Source organism: Epinephelus fuscoguttatus, linkage group LG10, assembly GCF_011397635.1.
Source record: "Epinephelus fuscoguttatus linkage group LG10, E.fuscoguttatus.final_Chr_v1".
In the NCBI taxonomy this organism is placed as follows: Eukaryota; Metazoa; Chordata; class Actinopteri; order Perciformes; family Serranidae; genus Epinephelus; species Epinephelus fuscoguttatus.
In genome coordinates, this window is record NC_064761.1 from 41995068 (window position 1) to 42018203 (window position 23136).

Here is a 23136-nt window from a genome sequence, read left to right on the forward strand (position 1 = left end):
CATGCACCACACACACACTCAAAATACCGTTGTTTGTGCTCTAAGATTCCCCAGGGAAAGATATCAGAGTAAATGGCTTCGGTGATTGTGCCAGATAGACTGGATGTGTGCATAATATCCACACGAAGAAGATAATGTGTTTGCTAATCGCACACCAGAGACGAGCAAACACACACCCACACGCATCCGCACACACACACAAACACAAAGGCTAACAGCTGCACAGCTATAACCCTTAACCACTTTTTTCATGCCGTTGGCTGCCAGCTACACTGTAGAAACACACTCCCACACATCCTCAGCTAAATCCCATTGTGGGAGAGTCGTGATTTTTCGGAGTTGTGATGACAGTTGACTGCGTGTGTTGACAGCAACGGAAGTTATTATAACTTGTAATCATATTCGGTGTCACATCATGAAAGACAGACACGCATCAGTGAATGTTTTATTTGAACGTTTAATGATGTTATGAATACGATGACTGCAAATAGAAAAGGAAAAAAACTTTGTCTGTTGGCCGGAGTGGGCGATAAATCTCAAACATACAAACATCAGTGCTGTTATGTTTACAATAAGGGCCTAAGGACCGAACAACATGCAAATTATCCAAATGATTGCTGGTTACCAGCCAGAGAGGCTGCGTGGATAGACAAGCTAACCAATCAGAGCCACAATTTACCAACATTTGGCCAGACTCAAATATTCATCAACATCCACACATATTGTAGCAACAATATGGGCACAATGCCAGCTCCACAGAGAGATATGCCAAAATCAGCACAGTTTTTTACTGTGGGATTTCACTATTTTTAGCTGTATCTGTTCGTGCTTTTTGTTTAGTTTTGTCAGAATGGAGCCACTGGAGGAAAACGAACTTCACACTGCATCAGCTGTGAAAAAAACACTGCACACATTTGTGTTTTTCTGTTACACAACAGAACCAAATTAGAGTACTGTAAGATAAAACTCCACTGTCTCTCTGCCAGCTCGTCAACAGACCAACACCATGCCCTGTTTTGACTAGAGATCCTCTGGAGGGTGAAGTAAAAGCAGAGCATATGTTCATTAAGCATGCTGTAACATCTTAAGTGTAATCTGTAATTATATTAATTACGCTACATTTGACAAAATGCCGTGTTGTTGGAATCCTACGTTGTGATGTCAGGATGATTTGCCTGCGCTGTGAAAGTGAGAAATGCGATTCAAAGGTTCCCCGGAGTAAGGCGTCCACGGTTCATCGTACTTCATCAGCAAGGTGGGCGCTGAGATGTAAAAGTTTTAAGTGGAGACAAAACTGTCTGCTGCTGTTGGGCTCAAATGTCAAATTGGCTCGCTGTTCTAATTTGACATGCACATAAAAGTGCTTCCACTGGCAGACTGTCAACTCCATGTTTTATTGATCATGAGGAAGAATATCAAAATGTGTTTCCTTTAAAAAAAAAAAAAAAAAAGCTAACGCATATGCTAATTAAACATCCACTCTAGGCATCTTACTGGAGCTGTATCCCTTTGTATAACATTAAGGTTGCATTAGACAGACAGGGACACAAACAGCACCACTACACGTCTTGTGAAAGCCTAAATAGGTGCACCCCCCCACCCTCTGAGAGGGTGCAATACATTGAGAGAGGTTGTGTGACTGATATACAAGTTAGGAAAGCAGAATAACATACACAGACATACTCAGATCCAACACAATAGTTCTGCCATGAAGTCTTTTATGGTCCCTATAATGATCACTTCTTATTGTCACTGTCACAGTCGTGTTAATTCAATTATATCTTTTAGAATTAGGGTCATAGTTACGGGGGTGTATGATTGGGTATCATTGATAAAATGATAACAGTACCAGTGCCCTTAAAATGATACCAATATCAATAAAGTACTTCATTGGATCCTTTTTTTCTGCTTCATTTGTGTGATTGGAAGCATTCAGCTGTGTAAAACGCCGCCAGATCTCACAGGCGTGTAGTATAGCCATCATTTTGAACATTTACGTGGCATCTTAGTACACTGGACTGCCAACTCTGTCAAATACACCGTGTTTGACTTCACCACACCGAGCAAACTATACAAATATTCATTGTTCTAGATCTGAACAGAACTCATGTATTTCTAAATTCACTACTTTATTAAAACTGTTTCAAACTTTAACTTTAAGGCCTCATTTACACAGCAAATGATCCACAAGTGTTGCGGCAGCACATGTGTATTCACACCAAAACCGAACAGACCGCTGCTGTCCCATCAAAATACAAACCACATCCGAACAGTTGGTGGCAGTAGTGCACCATGTTTGCACAGTTTGCACCATCTCCAATAAACCCCAAAGAAGAAGAAGTGAGTTTGGACCCAAAGCCCAGGGTGGACAGGTTCACGTGCCAGTGACGATTCCAACGCTAAAGAATTAATATTTAGCCGTACAAATGGGTAAGTACATGAAACATGTGCCTGTCAGGTTTCACTTGGTCAAGAGGGAGATGTCTACGGTGGCCAAGAGAGGTCACAACACACACATACTCGTGTTTTTTGTTGAAATTTTTTTTGTGTTTTGTAATACCGCGACCATGCGCTCGCGACTCGCACAATAAAAAAATCGTCGTCTCTTCTATTTTTGAGCTTGCTCGCAAAAGCAGTGCGTAGAATGGATGCGGTGTGAATGCTCTAACCTGTTAACGTGCTCGCCAAAATGAAAACGCCATTCTCGAGCGCTACGTGAATGCATCGCTTGCCGTATAAATGAGGCCCTCTCCACACACGACTCCTACTACCTGACTTTTTGATAAGCAGAGGTGTTGTGGCTCCAGCAGCACTTGTAAAAGCCATTGTTTCTAGCAAAGACAACGGAGAACAGGCGTTCTACTTCGGCGCTCGTCCTCAGCACCGACTAACGCGCGTATACTGCCCCCGTCAATTCCAATAGGAATTGACACGGCCCACTGAGGGCAAAGTTGTATCCGGTACTTACGGTACCGGAAAAAAAACGGGTACCGGCGTGTTGGCATTGACTTGGTACTGAAGTATCGGTTCTCATGACAACCCTAATCTGAATACAAAATGGATCGAAGTTTTGATACCACTTGGTGCTGGGTTATTTCAGTCGATACCTTAAGAGGTATCGAATACAGACAGCAAACTGCAGGGTGAGGACAAAAGAAAAAAGAAACAGTCCACTAGTTTAGCACAACGTTACCTGTACAGTAACTACGACCTCAATAATAAACATATAAGTGAATTTTAACATTTCTAACATGTCACCAATCCTTGATCATTATGACCTCATGAAGACAGATGCCATGGCAGGGTTGTTGTTCTGGATCGCATTAAATTTTTGAGTTTTCTCAGGTCTTATTTCTTTTTATTGGTACATATTGGAGAGTTTGACCTCTGCAAGCCTCTAAAAACTGACCAAATGAAATCATCTGTGGGGGAAACATAACTCTTTGTCTGGACTGCTCAGAGTTTACAGATACCTGTGGAAACTGTGATAAGGGCTCATGAGTAGGCGGTGCTTTGTTGCAAAGGCACGAGCCTACAGGGTCCGTAACCAGGCATCTAAATGAATACCGACATTAATACTGAAGTTGTTATGATTTCATAAGTAGGAGAGGTTGGGGAGGAAGGAGGTGGGGAGTAATCAGAGAGGGATAGAGAGGTGCACAGATGTAATCTCTCTGGATTTATTGAGGATTAATAAAGACTATTATACTTCAAGAACCAAGCCTGACCAAAAACACTGACTAATACAGAAGCAGAGAGCTGCTGTTATTCACTTAAGGTCATGTAAATGCTAAAGGTCGAAGGTTATCTCCATCTTGTCACGGTAATTCAATAAAAACCTTCATGTAGAGAAAAAGGTGCTCTTAGAAGAACGGCCCCGAACTCAGCGATCAAACATAATTGTGTGTATAAAAAACACACACACACACACACATGCACAGAGACCCACAGATACACGCCGACGCACAGACCCAGTCACACACCGTCTGTGATTAATGTGTGACACGCAGCAGTCCCATAGTCTTTTTCATCACATTCTTCAGCACAGAGCTGTGAAACAAAGGCCTGAGATTAAACAGCTCTCCTTCACATTGACTCATTAGTCTCTCTCACTCTCCCTCTCTCGTCGTGATCACTCTGTGTCTCACTCATTCAGGGCAAGGTCATTTAGGAGTCAGAGTGGTGGGCGGAGGAGGAAGAGGATGAGGAGGGAGAGGAAGAGTATTAGAAGAGTTAAGGACTATCCTGCAGGGATTTTCACTACGGCGGAGCTGCCATTTACACCCTAATGATGATCAGCTACTCAGTGGATCTATTTCCATTTAAATCCAGCTCCTCCGAAGAGACAGAAACTCGAGGCAGGACAGAAACACAAACGTGTGTGTGTGTACTGTATGTACACGAGGGTTTCAGGTCATACACATGAAGCACAATAACAGGAACATTATCAAGGTTTCCTATTCCCAGTGAAGGTTTGTTGGTTGTGTGTGGTATATGATTGCATTTGACTTTCATCACCCTGCTGAGTGTGTGTGTGTGTGTGTGTGTGTGTGTACGCATGTGTGTCTGTGTGTCTGTGTGTCTGTCGGGAAGAATGACCCAGATCAGAGCAGAGATGAGGGCTCTGTGTGAGCTCAGCTCGACGACTCTGTGGCCGAGTAAACTGTACATCCCATTTTTCAAAAAAGAGATGCAGAATGAGACAAGTCGTGTGTGTGTGTGTGTGTGTGTGTGTGTGTGTGTGTGTGTGTGTGAGGGACAGAGAGAGAGAAATGGAGACGGGTAAGAAGGCAGAGGAGAGAAGCTAAAAACCCTCAAGTCTAAATGCTGAAGGCAAACCATTCATCTTTCCTCTCATATGCTCTTCTGGGCTTCAATCCCAGTCCTAGTGAGTGTGTGTGCGCGGTGTGTGTGTGTGTCTGCATCTCCCCACATATGGAGAGCAGTCTGAATGATGAACATGATCTCCATTGCAGCAGAACAATAGTGTTTCTAAATAGGACATGAGAGGCATTCAGCCTTCCCTCACACACTGTGTATGGGGGAACCGACGCTTGTTTGCAGGGGCTGAGGCGCACCATGTGCAATGAGGCATCTGCTGCAGGTGATAGTGAGTGTATGTGTATGTGTGTGTGTGCGTGTTTGGGTTTCTGTGTGGTTGTGTGCATCCATTAAGTGTCATTCCCGACGGTGTCCGGAGTTTTTGCTACATCAATCAGATGCTTATTCAGAGAATGCTGGGCGTCGCTCTCGCAGTCGGGCAGGTGGCACCGAGCAGCTGGGTGATGGCTGCCAGCCTGGCCCCTGGCATCACCTCTGCTCTGAGACCACCCAGGCCTGCTCTCATACACCTGCTAGCTACCTGCCTCTGGAGCTTTTCACACCTGGATCTGTTTGCTTCTCAACAACCACAACATCCCGCACCTGTTTGGTAGCAACCTACTGTACCGTAATACCCCCGCACCTGTTAATTAGCTATGAACAACAGCCGCCCTGCATGCTGTTGTCTAACCCAAATCCATCATAAATAAAGGGGGAAAGAGTAGCTGACAAAGATGTGTGTTTGTATACCAGTGTGTCTAACCTTTTTTCTTACTAGCACTGATGGCACTGCCTGAGAAAGTACTTTAGTGAAGGGATTCCTTTCCTCAAGAAATACTTCATTTCACCACAACTTAGTAGGCATGCCGTGTTAGTTGGTGTTACACCGTGTTCCGGCATACACCAATTACTTCACTTGCTAATTGTCCCCTTTGTGGTCTTTTTTAATCAATACTTAGTTGGATGACGGATGCTACAATTATAAACTGTAGCCCCTTTTACGCTGCCAGATTTTCGGCGAATGTTGGGCCGTTTTGCCGGCAAGCTGCGAGCGTTTAGACACACAGAGCCGGATTGGCGAGTTGATCCGAGGTGCCCAATTTTCCGCCTCGTAGGGTAGACATATTGGCAGAGCCCTTTTGGTTTAAACAGAATGAGGCGGCCTTCCGCCACGGGAGGGGCTGTTGAAGACTTGTGGGAGGAGCTGCTGATGACGCCGCACGTGCGACCCACTGGTGGTGGATAAACAGGAAACAGCTGATAGCAGGAATTAGCGAGCAGCTAGTAGCAAGAGGGAAACACAAACCTGACAGACACTGTAAAGATGAGCAACTGGGGAGACAAGGAATTGTGCGCCCTCCTTGTCCTCACAAACGAAGAGGCCATTAACCGTCAGATGACGGGGACGGTGAAGGACGGGCCGACTTACGAGAGAATCGCCGAAGGACTGACCAGCTGCAGCTTCCCTCCCACGTCACTGTTTACGTCACACGCTGAGCTACACGTTTTGTTACTTGCTCACGCCCCCCATTGTCCCGAAAAAGGCACATTCTGTATAAACAAAAGTAGGTAGGCGGCATTTTGCTGCACTCCCCGATTTTGTTTTTATACTGCCAATGCTGAAAAAAGACTGATTGGGCTTTCCTGCAAATTTGCACAACTCCTATTTAAAAAGGGCTTGAAGGTGCTCAATACAGCAGCAGCAGCAGATTAACAGAACAGAGTAGCAGTGGTCAGATTTCACTTATTAAGTAACAAAAGTAAGGACAGTTGACCGACAAGATGATGGCGAAGGATTTGGTGTCAAAGCAAAAAGCAAAATTGCCTATTGGGCAACATTTTGGATTTTAACCCAGTGCTAATAAGGAACCTATTATCGTTAATGAGGGAGAAGGATTTGATTACGTCACTAAGAAGTTGGAGGTGTGCAGCCTGTTGCCTGCAGCTCTCATCACTGTGACTATTCCTTTTTGTTCTATTCCTCCCTGCAATATTTCAAATGGATCAGCTGTCAACAGAGGCCAAAAATGACAGTTGTCTTGTTTGGTAGATGTATTTTGGATGAACACCAGCGTTAGTACTATCGCACTGAAAAAGACACTGCATTTTCTGTGACTTCATAATAAAAGTCAGCTTGTGTTTTGCCAGTTAGATGTATCAATGTAAAGCCGTAGCAGTGGGAAGTGGTCGATTTGCACTAGCAAAAACAGATATTGAGCGTCATCTCCCCTCCCATCTTTTCTTGCAAAATGTCCAGTGTAATCTATAACACAGGAGTTGCTACCAGTTTATAACATTTCCTCACTGTGGCATCTCTATGACTTAAAGAAATAATGATATTCCTAACTGTACAGCAGGTGTGGATCATGTACTTACCTTTCCTCCTGGAGTCCCGTCTGACGCTGCTGGGCCTGACCGCTGGCTGTAGCTCTGTCTCTGTTGACATCCTCAGGCTCCAACTGGGCTAGACTCCGCTCCGCTTGGCTCCGCTGGGCTCCGAGGGTCCAGTTCACAGCGTCAGTGCCGGCTGTGCGTGCGTGGGCGCCGGGTGTGTGCGTGGAGGCGCCAGGTGTGTGTGTGGGCACACGGGCTCATGGGAGAGGGATGGGCTTTAGCCCTGACACAACATCCCACACACACCCACAGAGAGCTGGGGAGACAGAGAGGAAGAAAGAGGTTTGCTTCAGTTAGGCGCTGTTTACTCTTGGCAGGCGAAACCTTGCAAGAGTTCTCAGAAGGCATGACAATGAGCTTGTTTCTGATCGGGGGCCTTGAGTAGATGTTGCCCATGGTAACAGACTGTAGAGACCTGCTCCACACTTCCTGCTTCCTGTCAATAATGTGTCTCTGCAAGGACACTGCTTAAAATACAATCCCACCTCTCCAAGAGTTTTGATCAGTTTAATCAAAATTCTGGATAGTTACAATCCTGGTCTTATTTATTTAGTTTTAGCCATCATTCCTGTCACTGCACTCATTGAGTTAATTGCTATGATTTGGGAACTCACTATAACAATGTTGGGGCAAGAACTATGCTATCCCAGCTGACACTGGGCGAGAGGCAGGGTACCAGACTATCACAAGACTGACACATAGAGACAAAGAACGACCAATTTAGAGTCCAATACCAGCGCATAGTTAACAAGCTGTATGCCTCAGTGTGGGGACTGGGATCATTCTTTTATGTGTAAGGCAACATCAGGTGTGCAGAGTTTGCATGTTCTTTGGGTACTCCGGCTTCCTCCCACAGTCCAAAGATGTGCAGGTTAGGTTAATTGGTGACTCTAAATTGACCGTAGGTGTGAATGTGAGTGTGAAAGTATTGTTATAATACAGTGAAATAAAGTACTGTTATAAGGTCAATATTGTACAACTATAAAAAAGTTGAATAAAGTACTGTTACAATAGATTAAATAAAGAACTGTTAATGAACTATTTCTCTAATTAAATAAATTAAAGTGAAACCCCTTGTCTTAATATCTTTCCTGTGAACCCAAAGATCCCGATAAACAGTTAGGTGTTAGCAGAAAGTTAAACTCTTTCAGTGGCACCGCTAAGCTCAAGGATTTGTTCACTTGCAGCAGGAAACAAACAAACAGCTCTTAAGTTCATTCATCAATATGTGCAAGTCACACTGGTGCTCCATGGTCGCAAAATGCCGCTAAATGGTCTCAGTCTGGAGTCCTGCAGGTACAAGATTACACATCGCACCTCACAAGAAAGTGGCCTGGATGGGCAGGGAGTGTGTGTGACATATCATGTTTGTGCTGGTGGGTTAAAAAAAATGACGTGACAATTTATACTTAATATTAATATAGTCGTTTAATGCATCTTACGTGACACAAGCCCCAATACACTGAGTGTAATATATATATCGCCCACCCCTACTGGTTATAATCCCTCATTGCATAGAAAAGTGTGTGCACACAACAACAGTAAGTAAAGCAGGTCACAGTTGAACCTGTCTTGTAACCTGCGACGGCTAATTTCAAGTGATACCAGGTAATAAATTAACATTAACCTCTTTGTTTTTACAAAAAAAGAAAAAGAAAAAAGATTTGGCTAAACTGGACGTTTAAAACCTGTCTGTTCATCTGCTCATCGCCTTGTCTAACTTCCTCCAACAAGCTGTCCCATTCCTAGATCTTGGCAATTAACTCTGTGGCTCCAGTGTTATTATTACCAGTATCAAAGATGGCCAAAACTAATAAGCCATGCTGGATGAAATTGTAATTTTCTTTTAACGCTACGACCACACTCGTTACCCTCCCTGGGCTCTGTCCAGTGCCTGGTGGTCCCCTCTGGCCCCAGCAGTCTGTCCCTTCTTTGCCCATCTGCCGCTACTTTATTCTGAAGTGCTGACTGGCAGCGACGACGACAACTTAGGAGCCAAAAACACTCAGATTCGCACTCTAACCCTGTCGCGTGAATGCATGAAAGCACACACCCATTTACATGCACACACAAATGCAGACAAGCTCCTTTCTTACGCAGAGATGGTGAAGTACAAAGACAGCAGGAGACAGCTGCAAGTTGACATGCTGCATAATGAATCTGACTACCTTCTGAGCTGCTCTTCAGCTCTCCTCAGACTATCAGTCTTGACCTCTCCGTCCCTCTCCATCTCCATCTAACAGTGGCAGAGTGCAGACTTGAACAAAACGAAAAGTCTGGTGCTTCTTGGGTAAGAGGGAAATCTCTCTTATTCTCTTCCTCCCCCTCTCCACGGTGTTTCTGTGTGAATAGGAGGCCCCTGTGAGCCTCGGGCGAGAACAGATGAATTGAGAGGCTTTTAATTTGCTGCAGACAGAACAGAACAGAGTCCATTTAATTCTGCCAGCAGAGGCCATGTCGGCAAAATGCTGACAATATTCTTTATCTGGTCCAAACACACTGGAAAAGTGTGAGTCACTCCAATTACAGGCATTATCAGCAGCACTGTTCCACCAAATGGATGGAGAGAGAGTGAGTATGAAGAGAGAGGGGTTAGAGGGAAGAGAAATGAACAGAGTGGGAAGAAAGTGAGGGGTGAGGGAACATAGAGTGGGTGAGTAAGATAATGAGCGAGGGGTAAAAGGGGAGAGAAAAAAGCCCAAGGAAGTAAAATCAGAACTGAAAGGATGGAGTCTGAGCGGCTCCAGCTCTAACCCTGAACATGTCCCCCTCTGTCCCCCTTCTCTCGCCTTTTTGTTCTCTGAATTTGTTCTTCTCCTTCTAGCTGTGAAGTCTTTCAGGCAGCATCTGGAGCTTGTGTTTAAGAAAGGCAGACTGTTAATCCTCGACTTGGACCAGAAAGGAAGCAGTCTAGAAACCCCCCTGAACTGCCTTAACCCAGAAAATAACAGCTTTAATTCTCCAGCTACAAACCCCAGGATTTAAGACGTGTTTCTGTGCTTTTACATCGAGTGTAAAATCAAAAATATATCACGGAAAAATTGCAAAATGAGTTCCGAGTTCATATTCTGTCCGCTAAATTGCTCCTGCGAGAGCACTACTCACTTAGTTGAAGAAGTCCAACTCATCCAACCATTGCAAGCAAAACAGCCACCACTCTACTGGTGAAAATGAGCAAGAAACAAGACTCTGAAGGCTGAAAATGAAAAATCTGCTGCCGCGCCGCTCTCCAGACTTCTCCAAGGCTCCAGACATATGGTCGTTTCTCTGGAGACTCGAGGGGAAAGAGTTCTACATCTAAGCTACAGTCCCTGGAGGGGAGAACAAGCTAATTTCTCAACAAAAAAAAAAAAAAGGCAGCCCATGTCTAGCTTCAGCTGTACAAATTCCCTGCCTCTTACACACACACACACAGACAACATGAAAGAAAGAGCAGCGCCATCAAAAGCCATCGTGAACACTGTAGTGGCGGTTTGACCTGGAATCAGCGCGCGAGCTAAAAGTAGCAGCAGAGGAGGACGTGGAACACGGCTTAGTGTGTCTGGATTTAGACAGCAATCTGAAGCCGCACCAGAGGAGACGCGCATGGGAGGAAAGGAGGAGAAGGGAACGAGCGGTAAATTGGACGCCCGTAAATGGGGGCGCTGCCAACAGGCGCGAGTGGGTGATGTGAGGATCTGCCCGTGTGTGTGTGTGTGTGTATGCACTCCGCTGTATGTGTGTGACTTGATAAACAGGATGCTGCCAATAGGAGCTTAATGCCCAGAAATCATCTGCAGCTACAGTAAAGTCTGCCAGGCGAAAGGAAAGAAAAAAGAAAGACAGAGAAAAGGGGTGGGAGGGTGCTGGCTCTTTAGCCTCCCCTCTCTCGCTCCCACCTCCCACTCTCAGGGTAATTGTGTTCTGTCCATCAGGCTCAGAGTTAGATTAGCGGCTCCACTCATTCAGCTCTCCTGCCATCTCTCAATAATGAATAATCATAGAGACCACCTCTACACCACCCTTCTCTCTACCTGTGCTCTGTCCATCTTCTGCCTCCTCCCCCATCATCTTCCTCCTCCTCCTCCTCCTCCTCTCCACTCACCAACCTCGCCACCTTTGTATCCTGACACTGATGCAGAGCCCTTATCAGCAACACATTTCTCCTCTGAGCTGTATACTTGTTGATGAATAACCATGACTGCGAGTACAAAAGGTTATCCATGTTACAGTCTGTCATGGTTCAGATGTCTGAATGGCAAATGAACAATCTTTCTTGAGACTGCGTTACAATCCAACGCCATCAAATGTTCTTAGTTTTAGGCTCAGAGATGCTTAATGTACCTTGAAAGGTCAACTGACAGAGCACACTACTACAGGAAACCACAGAGTGACATAATGTCAATCAAAGACCATTTGAACTCAGAAAAATGTGTACGTTAACAGCAATAACTAAAGATATAAAATATTGAGACCTACCAGTTTGTGATCTGTAGTATGTAAAATACAGTGCCCACCAAACTTCAGTAGTCTCACCAACTCAGGAAGAGAAGAAGAGTGGTGAAGAATGAAACAGGGCGTAACTTAAAGGGACAGCAGGAAGGGTGAAAGATCAACTGCTGAGAGGACAGGACGTACCAATAGGTGAATGAGTTAATGTTAGTTTGTGTGCCAGAGAGAAAGCCAGGGAGAAAGGAGGGGGAGGTACAAGGAAGGAAGAGACCTGAGGATATGAGCTGTAGGCTAAAGTTCAGTGTCAGATAACTGCTGCATATCACTTCACTCTGTCCAACCCTCAGCCAACAATACATGAAATACAGCGTCATTCACGTCAATGCCACATGTTTTAAGAGATAAGCACAGAACAAAGTATGACTGATAGAAGGCGAGGATTAAATTGCAAAACAGACCAACTAGGGTGGAAAATTTTAAGTAATTTCCTTATTTCCAAATCCAGTTCTCACAGCAATGTTGCGGTTGTGCTGGAGCCTGCCCCAGCTGACACTGGGTGAGAGGCAGGGTTCACCCTGGACAGGTCACCAGACTATCACAGGGCTGACACATAGAGACAGACAACCATTCACACTCACATTCACACCTACAGACAACTTAGAGTCACCAGTTAACCTGCATGTCTTTGGACTGTGGGAGGAAGCTGGAGCACCTGGAGGAAACCCACACTGACACAGGGAGAACATGCAATTTGAAGAGGTTGCAAACCCCCCATCCTGGGTTCAAACCAGTAACCGTCTGCTGTGAGGCACCAGTGTTAACCACTGCAACCACTGTGATTGAATTATATTTGAAACATAAATGACATGTAATAATTCTGTCAATGAAAACTGCTGCCCGCTCCACCTGTAACTCTTCAACAAATGGCCAAACTTCACTTGGGATGAACTAAAATATCCTTAGGGGCTGTACACATGCCATATTTTGTGCGCCCTCAAATTCATTGTTTTCAATGTAGACATGCAGTAAGTGTGCTCAAATGCCACAGGGTGAGGCTGTGCAATTAATTGTCTGGTGATCGTGATTACGATTCTGAGGTCAAACAGTTTCAAAATGAATGAAATCTAAGCTAAACCATTTTTGGTCACAGACGCCTGGAGATGTTATTTTGTCTTCTATGGAAGCCGACCCCTCCTCTCCTCTGTTCACTCCACGAGCCAGTCAAGTAGGTGAACTACGAACAATGTGAGGGTCAGGTGATCGCGGAAGATTTCAAAAACAGCGTGCGGAAAATGGCAGAGGGAGGGCCACAGAGGTTGGTCTGTGTGTATGTGTGTGTGCGCACACGTGTCTGTGTGTGTGTGTGTGTGTGCGCGCATCATGGCCAAACTTCGCCGTGCGCGATACAGAGAGCAGAGGAGAATTGTTAATGCAAGACCATGTAGAGACAGAAATGACATGCTGTCGTGTAAAACATATAAGTCATCACATGCACTGCATAATCGTGTTTTCAATTTCGACCAAAATAATCGTGATTATGATTTCTTCTGTAATCAAGCAGCCCTACTGTTGCGGCACGCACACATTCCCGAGCACCTAATGTCAAGCTGCCATGGCTGTGCCTTGAGATAAACAGAGTTCAACTTTTGGAACGCAGCGCACACCACATGTCACGTGATGAGGAACAACCAGTCACAGCTGACAGATATGTTTCCCTTCTTCCATAAATATCAGTCTGTGATAAATACGAAGAAGAATTTGATGATTCTAGTTCAGGGCTACCAGAGCTTCATATCTGTCCTACAGACAATATTTTTGGCTGATTACACACTTAAAAAACAGCGCCTGGAAGAAGATCAGCTCTGCACGCAGGATTTCTGGTGAGTAAGCTATGATACGGTGCTGGTTACGGTCGCTTAGCAACCTCAGACGCAACTTGCCTCCACGCCCTTTATAGTTGTAGGCACAAGAGTAGTACCCAGCGTCCGACCTGGCATTTTTTGCGGTTAAAGATGTGGCCCCTTGATTGACTGAACAGTGATCAATCATTGATTATTGATCAACCGAGTGCTAACATGTTTTGAGAAAATCTGAGGGTATTACCATGTTTTTACTGATCCACAATGAGGTTGAAATGATTAGTTAATTAACTGATTTGTTGATCAATAGAGAATTGGCAACTTTTATGATAATCTATTATTCTTTATGTCATTCATCTAGGGAAAATGCCAAACATTACCCAGTTGGAGGTTTTCAGATTTGAGAATTTGCTCCGTTGTTTTGTCTTATGTAACAGTCAACTGAAAATACTGGGGTTTTGGACCATTGTGTGGGCAAAACAAGCAACTGAAGATGTCTCTGTATCTTGGATTGGCAAACTATGATCAGCATTACAGGACGTTTCTTATTTTACATTTTAAATACTAAATATCTAATTGATTAATTCAGACAGTTATCAGCAGATTAAACAATTATGAAAATAATCATTAGTTTCAGCCATAACCCAAGATAAACAGATGAAACTAAGAACATCTACACAAAGAAATGGAGGAAACCACAGAAAACTAAAAAGTGTAGCTCAGTGATAAAAGCTAAACATAGAAGGATAGACTTTTAAAAAATCTCTCTAACCACCTGCACGAACACACACTGCATTTGCACAGGTTAGCTGAGGTTACAGACTGGCACTGTCTGGCACAACATCATGGATCAATGCAGTTAACGCCTGATGTAAGGTCGCTGTCGAAATGCATATGATCACAGCTCTGCATACCACAGCCCAGCTAAAGTGTGATTATACCAGGCCTGAGGTAAAAAGGGTCCTTTTGACACTGATCTAAAGAGCCATTACACCCCCAACACCACATTTGCAGCACTAGACTTCAGACAGTCCCTCTCGAGGTTGAAGCAGGAAAAATAAAAATCGTGACTTCAACAGTGCTTACATCTGTACCACATACGAACAACGCCTCAAAATTGTTACTGCAGCTGTCTGGTGGATAAAGCACCAGCCATTGCAGCAGGCCTGGAGGCCTATAAGAACAGCAGTGCAGCTATCAGGCAGTCAGCCAGGCCACCAGCCAGCACAACAGCACACTGCAGGAGGGAAACATGGAAACACGGGGCTCTGAGCTGCTCTAGGTACTCCACATGGCTCCCTGCCTGCCTGAATGACTAGAAGGAACATTCAGCAGAGGCCTCATCACGAAAAGGTAAACATACACACACATACACGTTCCCACCCACAATCCCCTGCCAGAAATAGGATACACCACAAGATGACAGATTCACATGCACGTGCCGATCGCAAATTAACACAAAAACATGCACGCACACACACACACACAAACACACGCCTCACATCGTCTTCACCTAACCTATTTACAGACACGGGGCTGTAGATATCAAAGCGCTGCGCTCTCTTTGGGGAATTCCTCCTTTCTCATGTTTTAAGGGGAAATAGATGAAAAACGAATCTCGTTCTCCCTGCACCTCCCCTGTGTGTGTGTGTGTGTCTCCTCTGCCTTGTTAATGTGCTAAAATGTAAATTGGTTGTGCTCAACAATGTGTATAAGGCTTCCTTTTTCATGCAGAGTGGAAGCTGTGGCTTTGCCGACAGACTGTGGATATGCCTTTATTAACAAACCCGCGCTCTGATTCCATCTCTCTGTCTCTCTGTCTGTCTGTCTGTCTGTCTGTCAGTCTGATCTCCCCGCCGCCTCCTTCAATCTCACGCTACTATTCTACCACATCCGTCTGCAACATTCTCATCTTTTTAGCAAACACATGGAAAACTAAATTGCTGCAGATGGTTCTCACACATCCAGACCTCCTGCATGTTATTCATCAGTCCCAAATCTCAGCAACATGTGGAAGTGGTGTTGGAGCTCCTTCCTCCCTGCAAATGATTCACTGATTGATGGGTTCTTGTGGTGGACAGAAGCAGGCAAATGTCAGCAATATGGTAATGATCCTCATCAACCAAGAGCACAACAAACACACACACCAGGCCGGTCAGAGGGTCTGCTGTGTGTTCCCCTGACCCCTCAGATACAAATAAATACAATTTTTAGTTATTTTCATGGCATCCTCACTTATTTAATTTTATGCATCAGCGGTGCGTGAATGAATGAATAAATAGTGTACAGGGAATGACAGCAGACACAATAGAGAAGAGGATTGGGGCTCTTTCAATTGAGGCGAGAAAGTACCAACGCTCACAGTCAACAATTTGCCTGTTGCAGCCAGTGTGTCCCCGCCAGCTCTAAAGCCAGGGGTCGCTCTTTGCTCTAGAAAACCATCATCACTGAGCTGCAGTCCATAGTGCTGCTGGCCTGTTAAAAATGTCCACTCAAAATGATTTAGATCCCCCACAGCCCCTCTGGACCCCCATCAGCAGCGCCTAAAGTGAGTGATGGATTTGCTACATCTGTGGAGTGGAAGAGAAAAGAGGAGAGGAGGATTCTGGTGCATAAAAATAGAGCCAGAGCCTGCCGGAGCAGGAGACTGAGACTTAATGAGGGATGCAATCATCAATTATTCAAAACACTTAATCATGGTGTCGCACGATGCTGTTGCACAAACACACACATGCACACACGCACACACAAATGTACCACAGGCTTATCACACTGTGCCGCTGACGGCAGACACACAGAGACAGATAGATGGATGAAGAGGAATTAGAGAAAATGACTACTGTTGCTTCTGCATCATTTTCTACGGACACCAATTGTGTCACAGACAGTGTCACACAATAAACACAGGAACAGGGGTGAAGATTACATAACCCAGGAGCCACCCCAAACACATGCAGACACTAAAATATTAATCCATCCATCATTTATTATCATGTGTCACAGGTGGCTGCGAGCCTATCACAGCTCACAGGGTGAAAGGCGGGTACACACTTCACAGCTCGCCAGTCTGTCACAAGGATACCAAAAAAATAAGAGAAGCTTCTCACACTCATATCACACCTACTGGCAATTTGGTGTTCTCCTTCCGTCGATCACCTGATGATCCTACTAAAGTGACATTTGTTTCACTTCAGTTTGTTAATGTTAACCCAAACCAATCAGTAGCGAGCAGACCTGTCACAATAACTACTTTTGTTGGACGATATATTGTCCCATAAATAACTGAGATAAACGGTATCATTGTCATTTTGAGACCAGTTTATGCCTCTGATATAATGATAATGTATTAACATTGTAATGAAAGAACAAATGCAACAGACTTTTAGGACTTTTTAAGAATAATTAGACATTGGAATATGAAAAAGTATTTAATGTACTATTAGGAAAGTAACTAACTGCTGCTCCTTCATAAAAGTAGCCAGACATTATTCAGTGTGAGTCTTTAAGTTGGACAACAAAACCAAAACCAAGTGACTCCTCTTGCGACTAATAGGCAAGCTTTGCAAAGCTCTGGAAACGCCGTACCTCAGTAATTTGGCAGTGTGACGCCGAGGATGGACGGCCTGGGAGCTGGGCAGTTTGCTGGTGGATTTACAGAGTGAAGGATGTGAACTTGTTAGAGGGTAAAACTACAAACGACAAACTTTTTGGCTCGTTGCCAGGGCTTGGCAAGCTAATAACTATAAGGACTGTGCTTCTTACAATCCAAAAGTGCAGCTGCAGTCTACAGATAAGCTATGCAGTGTCATCTTTTCAGTAATGTTTTATTGTTCTTCTGACTCGTGCACGTAGACAGAACCGTTGCACCCAGGTCTTGTAATAGTTGGGAAAACTGGGGGAAAAAAAACCTTCTGATGTAAACAAACACATGTAAATAGAGCAAGCAATATTGAGGTTAGCGACATGATCGAGGTCATGTTCATTTATCGTAGCATAAGTTGATAATGTAATTAACGTTACAGCCCGAGTAGCAAGTGCCATCCACCAGATGTCATTTTCATTTAACCTGGAAGCTGTGCTGGGGTTTCATCGGGCAGTTAACCTCGCAGTTTTCAAAGAAATACGCAGAGTAAGAGTTATTTAACGTGTGGCAACATCGATCACACCATCACCATTTTTCAATGGCTGTATTTAGGTAGGCAACGAGCTATGCAGAAAAAAAATCCCCTCTCCAAATCATGCCTCCGAAGTCGATATTTAACGACTGTTTTACCATCCCACTTTAATGGCCATCAATAGGGTTTAGAGGTCTGAAATCAAGTTGGGAGCATCATGCAAAGTCCACACAGCTGGTGGATTTTAACTTGAGCTGTGAGTGAGGTGACACCTCTAAATATAGCAGCACTGTAGTGCCCATTCTAGAGATTCAGGGATCCAATACGTTGGATCAGTAGAGGTGCCTGTGCTGACCTTTTAATGGATCGGCCATGACTTTACTGATAAATACTGGATACAGTATCTTTGTCAATGTCACTGTAAAGATTTTGAGTTTCCTAAAAAACAGTTAGATTCATTCAGTCATGGCGGGCGCCGACTCAGCGTGTAGTGCCACAGCAATCTGGCCTCATGTTACCTTACATGAAAATGAGGGAAAGAGATGACTGGTATTTGATCTGTGATCAGTGTGTGAATATGTATCAGGAGAAGTATCAGTGTATCAGCCTTGCCCTTTCCCAGGCTGCACAATGCAATCTTATTTTCTTTACAAGCAGCTCACTAATAAACGTGATAACACAAGCATACACGCATATAATGTGTGCTCTTTTCCCTAGAAGCACGTGGAGCTTATTTGGAGCAACTCATGGGAATGTTTAAATTCTTGTAAAAGTAAAATCGCACAGTTCTGCTCATGCTTTAAAGTGGGAAAGACATGATATAGAGAGGGGGAAGGACTGGATGGTAGAGGAATGGAGTAGGCAGTGACTAAAAGAAGCTAAGGATGCTTTAGGCTAAACCTTCAACAATAACAGCCCTGAACTTCTTCACTTGCAAGCCGCTGGCGTGCCCTGCCTGAGCAGCTCGCTGCCAGCAACTTGTTCCACGACACACATCTGGAGAAGCCAACGGGTGATCTTTATCGATGGCTTCAAACTCTGTCTGTCAGTCTGTCTGCGCTGCAGGGGGGAGGAACAGATTCTCCACCTCGGTCCTCAGAGCCCACTCAGACCGCAGAGGGAATGTCTAGGTTCAATCTGCCCCTTTAAACCCTTGGGAGAACCCCCCGAGGGGGTACAAGTACATCTTCTCTCCCAGGATCTCCCCGTGCAGCCTCCTGCCACTAGCGGCCATCAGTCAGTCACAGTTCCTGCCTCCTGCCCGTGTGTCTAATCGCCCACGCACACTGTCACAGCCGCCTGCCCTTCCAGTTAAAACACAGACAGCCAAACAAAATCAATCTTTACTGAGTGTCCGTGTTTAATAAGGCCCTGTTGTTTCTTATGGACTCTGACAATGTGATCAGCCCCCACACCACTTCACACACACAGACACATAACGTGTGCACAAACACACACACACACACACACACACACAGGGGAGTAACAGCAGCACCGATGTGTGGCACAGTAAGCTGGATATTTAACACTTTCTCACACTAAATTTCATATTTGTTTGTTGTTCTACTTGAGTCCATCCATCTATTCCTCAAACACACACACACACACACACACACACACACACACACGCATGCACATCAAGCCCAGATAAAGACTGCACCCTCCGATGTCATCAACAGAGTCGGTGTAAATCACCACGGGATTGTCAGACTCAGGACACGATTTGCATAATTTCCATTTCTGAATTCCAAACTCTTTGAACTTTGCGCAAACATTTTCATCCAAACACACGCACGCACGCACGCACACACACACACACACACACACACACACACACACACACACACACACACACACACACGGCATGGCAATGTGCGAAAATCTCATGCTGCATATGGAGTCTGTGAAAGTTCCTGGAGGTGAAACTTTCTGCCAGCTCTTGAAATAGACCCTTTTAGCACCCTATGGTCTATTGGACTGCTGGTCTGTCTGAACTCTCACAGAGAGTAGAGGGGCTATTGGCATTCACTTCCCTGTGGGACTCCAAGTCAATACAAACCTCTTAAAACTCAGAAAAGGCTGTGTGTGTTTCTGAGCGTGTGTGTTTGTATGTGTGTGTTGGAGAGGGAGAGAAAGAAAAGAGGGATGTTAGAATTCAATAGTCATTTTTCCATCTGTAAGCAGGCGTCTGAATGACGTCATTTGCTTCAGGCATGCATTCGTTTTAAATGCACTTTGGTACGGATACCTAAGTACACACACACACACACACACACACACACACACACACACACACACACACACACACACACACACACAGAATCAGCGTGATACATCCGTGCTTCGGTGTGTGCGTTATCTGTATGTATGTGTATGCGGTGCAGGTAATGATGGTGTGCTAAAGCAGAGTCCCACCCCGTCAGGGCCCAGCCTCTCAGTGCCATCCATCATAGTGCTGCTGCTAATGATGCCAATACATACACCAGCACAGAGAGGGCCAGGGGAGCTGGGGAGAGGTGTGTGGAAAACAAAAAGGAGGACAGGGAGAGAGGAAGAGGAAGAGAGAGGGAGCCGGAGAGGAAGATAGTTGTGGCAAAAGTGAAAGAGGCAGCTGGGATTAGAAGAAAGAACAACAAGAAATTCACTGTTATTACCGTACTCTAGTATATGTTATATACAAATCCCTGTCATGCCAATAAAGCTAATTTGAATTTGCATTAGCATTTGAGAGAAAGAGGGGTGGAAGAGGAGGAGGAGGAGGAGGAGGAGGAGGAGGAAGAGGGGAAAGGGAGCTGGTAGAGAAGAGGCAACCAGCATGAAGAGGGAAGGAAATGTGCTGTCACAGGCTGAGGAGTGAAAGACGATCTGTGTGACTGGAATAGGCAATTCTGATTCCCCCAGTCCTCCTCCTCCTCTCTCAAACACACACAAAGACACAAACACACACAACACTGCCCACTGCCAAACACACAGAGAAGCTCATTGCATCTGTGTGGATTAATATTAAAGGCCAGTGGATGCTTCATGTTCGACATGACCTCTATGAGCTACTCAGGAATAAGACACAAGTCTGCACTTCTGGAGATTGTGTTTTATTTTCAGAGACGGCTTCATGGAGAAATCTAAAATCCCTCCCTGTCTGTGAGATAGACGGGATAAAAGTAGGAAAAGTATTCATATTTTAAGCAACACACTGGCAAGATACCGCAAGTGCTAAATGGAGCTTTTTATTTAAAATGTCTCACTCACATTATGTGGTCAAAGTTTTAGTCAAAGAGTTTTGGTCAGAAATATCTCGTGTCATGTTCAATTCTCGCAACGAGAGAAAATGTATTCACGGAAAAATGAATGTTGGAGAAGAGCTTGTAAAGAAAATAATGGCTGAAGAATCCCTTTGGTTTGTTGGAATAAAAATAGCTGGGAAATCTGAGGAAGAACTCAACACAGTTATAATAAAGGCACTGTAATACTGCAAATGTTCAAGTATTCTTGAAGAGCTCTACAAAGCACCACAAATGTTCTCTGCAAAATTAATCCGACCATGTTGCTGTGCAGGATATCTACAGGGTTATGGCCCCAAAATAGTGTTAGACGAGCATGTGAAGGTCCAATTATCTGCACCACACTGAAAACTGCTTATTTTCCTGTGATTAGTTTTGTTCTTTACATTCTACCTGTTTCCTTTAGTGTATAATCGCCTGAAAATAAGAATCATTGTGTTTGTGTTACCTTAGAATGAGCTGTTTATATCTATATCAGGACATGGTCATGTTGCACTGCCATGTTTCTATAGTTGCCCAGAACAGACAAGCCAAACACTGGCTCGACATTTTCGTGTTGGCCACCATATGCAGCAGCCCCTCCACAATAAGCAGCGTCATTAAAAACACTGATGTGTAACGCAAAACTGTTTTATTAAGTGTTTGTACCGATTTAAAACACCATGTCTGTTTCTTTTGGAGAGAAGGATCATTTCACTCAGTAAAAACTTCTGAACATCTGGATCAGAAATAAGGTGGGCACACATTAGCAGATGCTAGACAAGTGGGCCGTCTGCAAAGTGCCAAACAGGCTAGGAGAAACACTGATTTATAACGTGAAACTGTTTAATTCAGTGTTTTCACCCTTTTTTTAATCACCTGGTTCGTTTGTTTTGGAGAGGAAGAGACCTCTGCGGATGATTCAGCTCCAGGTAAAAAGCTCCTGAACGTCTGGATTTGAAGTTATTAGAGAAAAAAAGGTGACCACAGGTGCTAGCAGCCTGTCTGCGACAAGACGAAAGGCGTCGGTGCAACGCTGATTTGTAACGTGAAACTGCTTTAATCAGTGTTTTTATCAGCCTGGTTTGTTTTGGAGAGGAAGAGACCTCCTGTGGATAATTTGAACAAAGGAATCCTCATCAGGAGTTAAATGGTAAATGGACTGCAAAACAGACTTCCGACCATTCAAAGTGCTTTAAAGGTGCTGACACACCAAACCGACATCAAAGAACAAGCGGCGACAAAAGCCAACTGTTGCGTTGTCTACGTCGCCTCACGTCACCCTGTGTTAGTTGCATTTGAATACACTTAACCGGACTACATCCGACAGCCAAGAAGCACGTACGTTCTGCACCTGCGTGAGAGGAAATAACGCAAAAAGGGAAACCGGAAGTCCGAGGAATGCATGAGATAAACAAAGTAGCGAAGTCCTGTCAGCCAAGGGGTTTCCTATCTGTGCAGCCAAGCACCGCAGCACCTCCACGGACTATTACATCCAGACGGTCCCGGTGTTTCCTCCACAGGCTCCACTTCACTCAGCTGCCCGATAAACCCGCTGCTTCTTCCCACTTTAACCTGAATAACAAACCAGGGCTCGGTGCTCCGGTTGGATTCAAATGGAGAGCCGGAACTAGCTCAGAGACTAGCGGAGGCTAACTGGCTGTGCTTCCCTCCGGTCATGCTGCGGCTAACGCTCTGCTAGCCTCCCAGCTAGCTCTGGTTTGTTATTCAGGTTAAAGTGTGAAGAAGCAGCGGGTCTGTGGGGCAGCTGAGTGAAGTGGAGCCTGAGGAGGAAGCACCGGTTAGCCCCGGTTTCACTACAGGCAGATTCACTCGCTACAGGGGCGAGGAAATAAAACCTGAACAGCCAATCAGAGTGATCTCTCTCACCGACAAGCTCCGCCGCCGATTCAACATGCTCAATCTGCCAAAAAGCCGCCGACGCCGAAGGACACACCGCAAAAAGTAGGCCGACAGACGTTCACTGACGGCTCAACTTTGGTCGACAGCCAGCTGTCGGCTTGGTGTGTCAGGGCCTTAACACTACATGTCCCATTCACCCATTCACCCATGTACCATACAAGGTACCTCCTGCTTCTCAGTAACCATTCACAAGCACTCACACACCAGTGGAACAGCCATCAGGAGCAAGTTGGGGTTTGGTATCTTGCCCAAGGATACTTGGACATGCTGGAGGAGCCAGAGATCGAACGGATGATCTTCTGATTGTTGAACGACTCACTTTACCTTTGCCTC

General features: G+C 44.9%; 1 protein-coding gene across 6 annotated transcripts in view; it reads right to left on the reverse strand.

Moving 5' to 3' along the window:
- dab1a (DAB adaptor protein 1a) overlaps positions 1-23136 on the reverse strand; it is a 353945-nt gene that overhangs the window by 77560 nt on the left and 253249 nt on the right. For all 6 annotated transcript variants that reach the window (XM_049588158.1, XM_049588163.1, XM_049588162.1 and 3 more), the window contains one exon: positions 7198-7471. In XM_049588158.1, the coding sequence (XP_049444115.1) occupies positions 7198-7267 (70 nt within the window). In that variant the 5' untranslated portion in view covers positions 7268-7471. The remainder of the gene's footprint in view (positions 1-7197; positions 7472-23136) is intronic.